The sequence below is a fragment of the Poeciliopsis prolifica genome, unplaced genomic scaffold (assembly GCF_027474105.1).
Source record: "Poeciliopsis prolifica strain line A6 unplaced genomic scaffold, Auburn_PproV2 SCAFFOLD007, whole genome shotgun sequence".
Lineage (NCBI taxonomy): Eukaryota > Metazoa > Chordata > Actinopteri > Cyprinodontiformes > Poeciliidae > Poeciliopsis > Poeciliopsis prolifica.
In genome coordinates, this window is record NW_026562382.1 from 7,162,425 (window position 1) to 7,168,597 (window position 6,173).

The 6,173-nt window shown below is 34.0% G+C and overlaps 1 protein-coding gene across 2 annotated transcripts; it reads right to left on the reverse strand.

Annotated features, from left to right (window-relative positions):
• Window positions 1-409: 409 nt before the first annotated feature.
• Window positions 410-6,158, reverse strand: LOC129360938 (uncharacterized). Of its 2 annotated transcripts, none has more exons than XM_055031466.1 (6): window positions 6,093-6,158; window positions 4,884-4,904; window positions 3,470-3,745; window positions 3,221-3,247; window positions 2,884-3,043; window positions 410-2,072 (listed from the first exon to the last, which is right to left on the reverse strand). In XM_055031466.1, the coding sequence occupies exons 2-6, from the start codon at window positions 4,897-4,899 to the stop codon at window positions 1,967-1,969; spliced, it is 585 nt and encodes a 194-aa protein (XP_054887441.1). In that variant the 5' UTR covers window positions 4,900-4,904; window positions 6,093-6,158; the 3' UTR covers window positions 410-1,966. The 2 variants fall into 2 exon arrangements, with proteins under 2 accessions (XP_054887441.1, XP_054887440.1); XM_055031465.1 differs by lacking the exon at window positions 6,093-6,158 and adding an exon at window positions 5,218-5,426.
• Window positions 6,159-6,173: the final 15 nt, after the last annotated feature.

Genomic DNA, 6,173 nt, shown 5'->3' on the forward strand with positions numbered 1-6,173 from the left:
GTTTAACATGCTTCTCATTGAAGCCCTGACCTTCTTTCACCATCTTTCCCATATCTTTCTTCCAGACCCGTGTGCTTGTTTCCTTTGCCCTCATGATGCAATTTGTTCTCGAACAATCCTCTGACACCTTCAGAGAATAAATCACTAACACATAAATTGTATTTACTATATGATGGATTATATTTAAGGGTATAAGAATAAGATCTGAGTATGTATCATTTGTCTCAGTATAATAAATTTGTGAAACTCTTTTGAAGCAGAATGATTACTTTGGAGACTTCAGTACAATTTGCTGATGAGACGTTCTTGTTCTGTGTGATAAAGGAAGTGAGTCATGTCTCAAAGCTTTTTTGGTGGTATATAAAAAGGAACTGGAAGCTTATAAAAGGAAATAAAACCGACCAACAACATTTTTCTATTATGTTTTAATAAAAAAAATGCTTCTAAATACACTTTGTACATCAGTGTTTCAAATCCCAATATAAAAAGGAAGTGTACAATAGACAGTCTGACCACATTGAAGGAGGAGGGAATCACAGTACGTTTCTTTAGCTGCTTGCTGCATCTCCTCGGTGAACTGAACATTGTTACATTTGATTTAACGAGATCTTATTTAGCACCTTTTCTCAGTTACATCCATTTGAACATTAACTTGAAAATAGGAAAGCAAAAACAAAAGACAATTGGTAGAAGGTATTCCAGGGAAGGACAAAAGGTCATTTTCTTTGTTTCTGAGGAGGAAGAGTCATCGTGAGCTTTTCCTTTAAATACTTTTTTTTTTACTCTGACCTTTAATTCACATTTTGTCTACTTCCTTTAAAAAGCCCCTCCATAGCTTGAATCAGCAGTTTATATTGGTTGACCCTGATGAAGCTCACAAGAGGAAACATTTTAGTATCTTATTTTCTCAGTGCAGTTTTATTGGAGTCCAGCTCCTATTGTTCAAAATCCTCTTTGAAAATATTAAAGATCAAAATGATTTTCTTTGGCAGTGGGGACTCATAAAAGATATCAAACCTCTTGAATGTCTTACAAAAGTTATATACTTTCAACTGAAAGGAAAAACAAACAATATATTATGTACAACCACCTAATATAGGTTAAGAAAGTGTAGACAGAAATAAATATTATTTTCCATTAACAAAGAACAAAGATATGGCACTAAATATGATTACATCTGTGGAAAGAAATATTAATCACCCAATATCTTCATGATGCCTAAAAATATTTGTTACATATTTACAAATATATACAGATAGAAATGAAGTCACTGGAAAAAGTGATATTTCTGACGAAATGGAAATATATATGTCTTGCATCCCTCTCGATTATATACATTTTAATTACAATGTTTACTTTAAATTTGGTTAAAGTAAACATTACTGTAACAGCTCAGTTCCATGTCATAATCCTTAGAGTTGCACATTCTGTCTGGTGGTTTTTAAAAGTTTACTAATTTTCCTCAGATTGTTCCCACGAGAATTCAAAAACACTAAAAATCTAACACGTTTTGGGTGCCACCCAAAGAGACTGATACGTTTTTGTAATAAAGTGTAGGATGCTGGCAGACAGATTATAAAACAGTTTACACATCGGCAGTATTTTGATGGCGCTTCTTAAGACACATCCTAATAATAATAGGTCAGATCAGGCTCAGTGCAAGAGAAGTGGTCTGTCCTGTTCTTGATCCTTATCTGCTCTGCAGCAGAGTACAAAGTCCAACTGGAGGCGGCTGCAAGCATTCTTATCACTCCTGTCTTCAGACAGTGTGACTGGATTTGAGTTCAGGTTCAAATAATATTTAACTTATTTGAGGGGGCTTCCTATCAGAACCAGGCGTTATGTTTAGGTTACCGGCATGATCCACCTTATCGGTTGTTGGACTTATTATTACTGGAAGGTCAGAGTAAATTTGTTTCTGATTAGGTTTATAATGATTTATGGTGAACCGGTCATTCAACTTCCTTTAGACCAGACGGCATGTGTGGGTTTCAGGACATGTTGGCGCTGTCATAACCTCGGACAAATCTGTCACCTTTTGGGTCAGCACTTTCCAGTTTCCTCTTCGTTTCCTGTTGATAGAGAAGTGTGAAAACTGAGTTGTGGTGTCTTTCAGCAACAACGTACAAATTTAGATTAACAACTTCACATTGTGTAGCTGCTCAGTCATGCAGCTATACAATTCTGTATGAATTGTAGCAGTACCACAATTCTCTTTGTTTTAAAATATTTCACTTTCTTTTTTTTTTTTTGCTTATTTGCACTAATATTTTACACATGTGCATGGTGTCCAGCTAACGCCTCAGTGTTACTCGTATGTTAGCAGCAGTTGTCTATTTTCTCAAAATGCTGAATGCCTCAGGTTTTATCAAAAGATGGACTAAAACTGCCTCTCAGTTGTAAATACAGAGTTGCAATTGTGCTTCAAAGATGCTTTCAAAATAAATATAAAAATAGAGTAAGACTATATTTTTATAGTTTACACAAGTTTAAACACAAGTTCATAGTTTAAACAATTACTAAAAAACCTTTAGTAATTGTTTGTTTTGATGCTTTTATTTATTAAAATAAACAAAACTGGTAATATTTGTTTTGTACTATGAAATATGTTCTTTTTAAAGCGTCCATACTTGCTTGACAAAACGAACATTGCCTACTTTGCCACTAACGCAGTTTCACTGCAGACATAAAATAACCGTCAAATGGGGAAAATTGAGAGGCAGTTTTTTTGGTTTATAGTTTCATCTTTAGTTTTTAGTACATTGGAATTAAACAAATGTAGATGATGTGAAACTGTTTAAGTAAACATTTTTAATACAATATACTTAATGAGAAAATGAGCAGAATATGAACTATTTCAATTATAATTTTAAAAGAACTCACAGATAAGCAATGCAAAGGCAACCCACGATGAGAAGAATAGCAACTATTGGAATGATCAAATAAGTCTTCCTGAAAGATAAACCTTTTTTTTCTTCCTTAGAAACGGATTTTCCAAGATGAAAGTCTGTTGATCTTTCTGAAGTGACCACTTCTGGACGAACTAAAAAAGAAGAAGAAAAAAACAACAACAATTAGAACATTGTAATATGAAATTATTTGACCATATTTGGGGTATATTGTCTATCACATTATTTGAACAAAACTCATTTCAAGAAGATGACAGTAACAGATTAGATGTGGCCTATCTTTCATAAAACAGTTTAACACAAAAACTGACCTGTTGTAGGTGGTGGTGGGATGACTTCTGTAAAGAGAAATAAATGAAACCGTTAAAGCCTTGACATTATCAGTTAGAACACATTAGCACTGATTCTATTTTTTGTCAATGTTTTTTGACAGATTTTACAGAAAATATGCAAGGTGTGCTGAATTATCATTATTCACACTCATGAGAAAAACTCTCATTTAAGATGACAACAGTTGAAAAGATAATAGTAAATATTAGAGATATTAATGACTGACTCACGCAGGTTTATCAGCTTAAACGTGTAAACGTTTTTTGTAAAACTGCATCTGTAGGTGTTGCTGTCAGCCTCTGTGATACTCTTCAGACCGAGAGAGCAGTCACTGCTGTTCTTTCTCCAATAGGTTTCAACTCTGGTTAGAGCGTTTTGCTCAGGTTGTTCCATTGTGTATATCGGTGTCGTCGGATTCTCAATTTGCCACTTAAGCACTTTTAGCTCTCCTTCCCCACAGAGGCAAGGCAGAATGACATCTTCACCTTGGACACCAGTGACATAAACTGTAAAAGAAGATATGACCATTCATAAGAAATTAATGCAAACACACAGATTTGATTAAAATAGCAAGTGTGAAATCAGATCCATTTATTTATTATGTCTTTATTCAGAAAACTTGTATTAAATTTTAAACATATACTGAAACATTATTTCCATTTATGTAGGAACTGAGTTGGTATGAAATAAAGCATGTGACCATTTTCAGTAAATAAATAGCTGATGAGGAATTAAGAAAAAAAAGTATTTTTAATTTTTCTTGAAAGCATGTTTTGCATGTTCTGTAGTTTACTTAAAATTCAACATTTTGACAATTTTCATCTTCTTCTCTCCTGACTCAAGTATTATTCTGCCCAATGTCATTAATTATTAAACTTCACATTATTTGCTTTTGATTTGTTTGTCTTTTTTCCTCAAATTTTTGTGAAAATGCATTATGTTTTCATTATTTTGTTTGATAAAAACAAAATGTCACATCTGAGGTAGTTGTTTTAACTACTGTTTTGGATGTGCATTTAAAATTCACTAATTTTTATAATCGATGAATAAAAAAAGGTGATGCATTTCTAATTGCATTTGGTCAAGCTTTTAACATCATCCTTTTTTTAATTTCTTTCATTTAAGCCTCTCTTGCATTCTTTTTTTCACATTGAAGTAAAGCAAGAACAAAACCAAAAGAGAACAGGTGTTTCTAGTTGAAAGTATGAAAACAGACACACAGTCTAGACTTGAATGCAACCCCATCAGATAGATGTCTTGGGTTATTTACTGTTTTAATTTAAATCATTAGTTCTCAACTTGAACATTGAATCTATCAAACAGAAAAGAATAACTGATAAAATGAAGATTAGTGCTAAAAAAAAAAATCAACCTTTATCTGCTAACTTCTCATATTACCTCAAACATTTCAACACTTTGAGAAAAGTGACAATAGTTTAGATTGATCTGTCTTCACATTAGTAACAAAGCTGTGCTCTTTGAAGATCTACCACTACGGCTTTCATCAGGGAAAATCTCCCGTGTTTGACACAAGACGTGTTTGTCTTGTGCACCTTATCAGAAAACTCTTGAGCAATGTTCAAACAACTTTCAAAAACAAAAACAGAATTTCTAATGAAACTGTGATTGAATATAAAAACTGACCTGTTTCTTGTGACATGGCTCCTACAAGCAGAAAGAAATAGAACAGTTATAGCAGCCGTTGAAAGACCTTGATTCATTTTTCTTGAATCACTATCAAGGTATTTTCCACAAAATAACTCACTGAAACTTATTGCAGTCAAACATTTTTTTCAACATGTATGAACATAATAACAGAGGTTGCTATTAAATGCAAAATTGGTTTTGCACAAAATTTTTACTTTGTTTATGAAGCAAAAAAAAAAACTTTGAAAGAAGTTTTTCTGTGAAGCTATCCCAAATGTTGTTTTACATTCGAGTCAAAGTCCTGTACAAATTAATTGAATTTATAACTTACCAAAAATCATCATTAAAATCAGCGGCACATAAATGAGACCCATTTTCTTCATATGTTTCCTTTTGAATTTCTCAATCTGGTTATCTATATGAATTGTTGTTCTTGCAAGTCCTTCTGATCAGAGGTTGCAAAGTCAGATCTCTCTCAGAAGCTGCATCCTAATACAGACTAAATCCAAGTGACTGTCTTTTTATGTTGGCTGAAGTGAAAGTAAAAAAAAAAAAAAATCAGAGCAGAGCAATCAAGAAGGATTGCAACATATCCTGGGTTATTTCCTCTGCCTCCCACGCACATACCCATGCACGCACTCCTACTGGCAGAGGATGTGCAGGAGGAGGGGTTGCATGGAGGTGATCCAGTATCAGTTCCTGACTTTAGATTTATCATAACTGATTATCAGAGGTGGATAACTGAAAAAGGGGTACGCATAAAACACAATAACAGTCAGGTTTCATAGCCTGATTTGTGGTATCAAAAAAGGAAATGAAAGATTTTTAAAAAATAAATAAAAACATTATCTTTTTTACTTTAATAAAAAAAACAACTGACGAAGATCCTTGTGGTTTTAGAATCTTTTACCACTACACCGCCACCACTTTTCCAACACAGCATCCGTAAATTGTTTTAACATGGACCGCGGTGTGGTCCATTGTTATCTAAATAAAATATTATCTCACTCTTTGAGATTGCGACCTTTTATTTTCTAAAAGGTCGCAATCATTATTATGTCAGCTGTTCTCTCTCGGGCATCCGGAGAGATTCTGGTGTCGCCCCTGCAGAAAACAATTATGTTTCTCGTTTAAATCCAACAGATAGAAGATTATTGTCCAGGTTCTTGGCATCACACACAAATGGTCAATGCAGACCCGACTCACTCCCTCCAACACACGAACACGCTCTCCCCCTTCCGTCCCCGCTCCAATCCCAACACCGTCTCCAGCTTTCACACCACCGCC

Coding starts and splice junctions, on each gene's coding strand:
- LOC129360938 (XM_055031465.1), bottom strand. CDS start 5,269: ATGAAGAAAATGGGTCTCATTTATGTGCCGCTGATTTTAATGATGATT. Junction 4,905..5,217: donor GATTTTAATGATGATTTTTG/GTAAGTTATAAA, acceptor TTCTGCTTGTAG/GAGCCATGTCACAAGAAACA. Junction 2,073..2,883: donor TGCCTTTGCATTGCTTATCT/GTGAGTTCTTTT, acceptor CTCTATCAACAG/GAAACGAAGAGGAAACTGGA.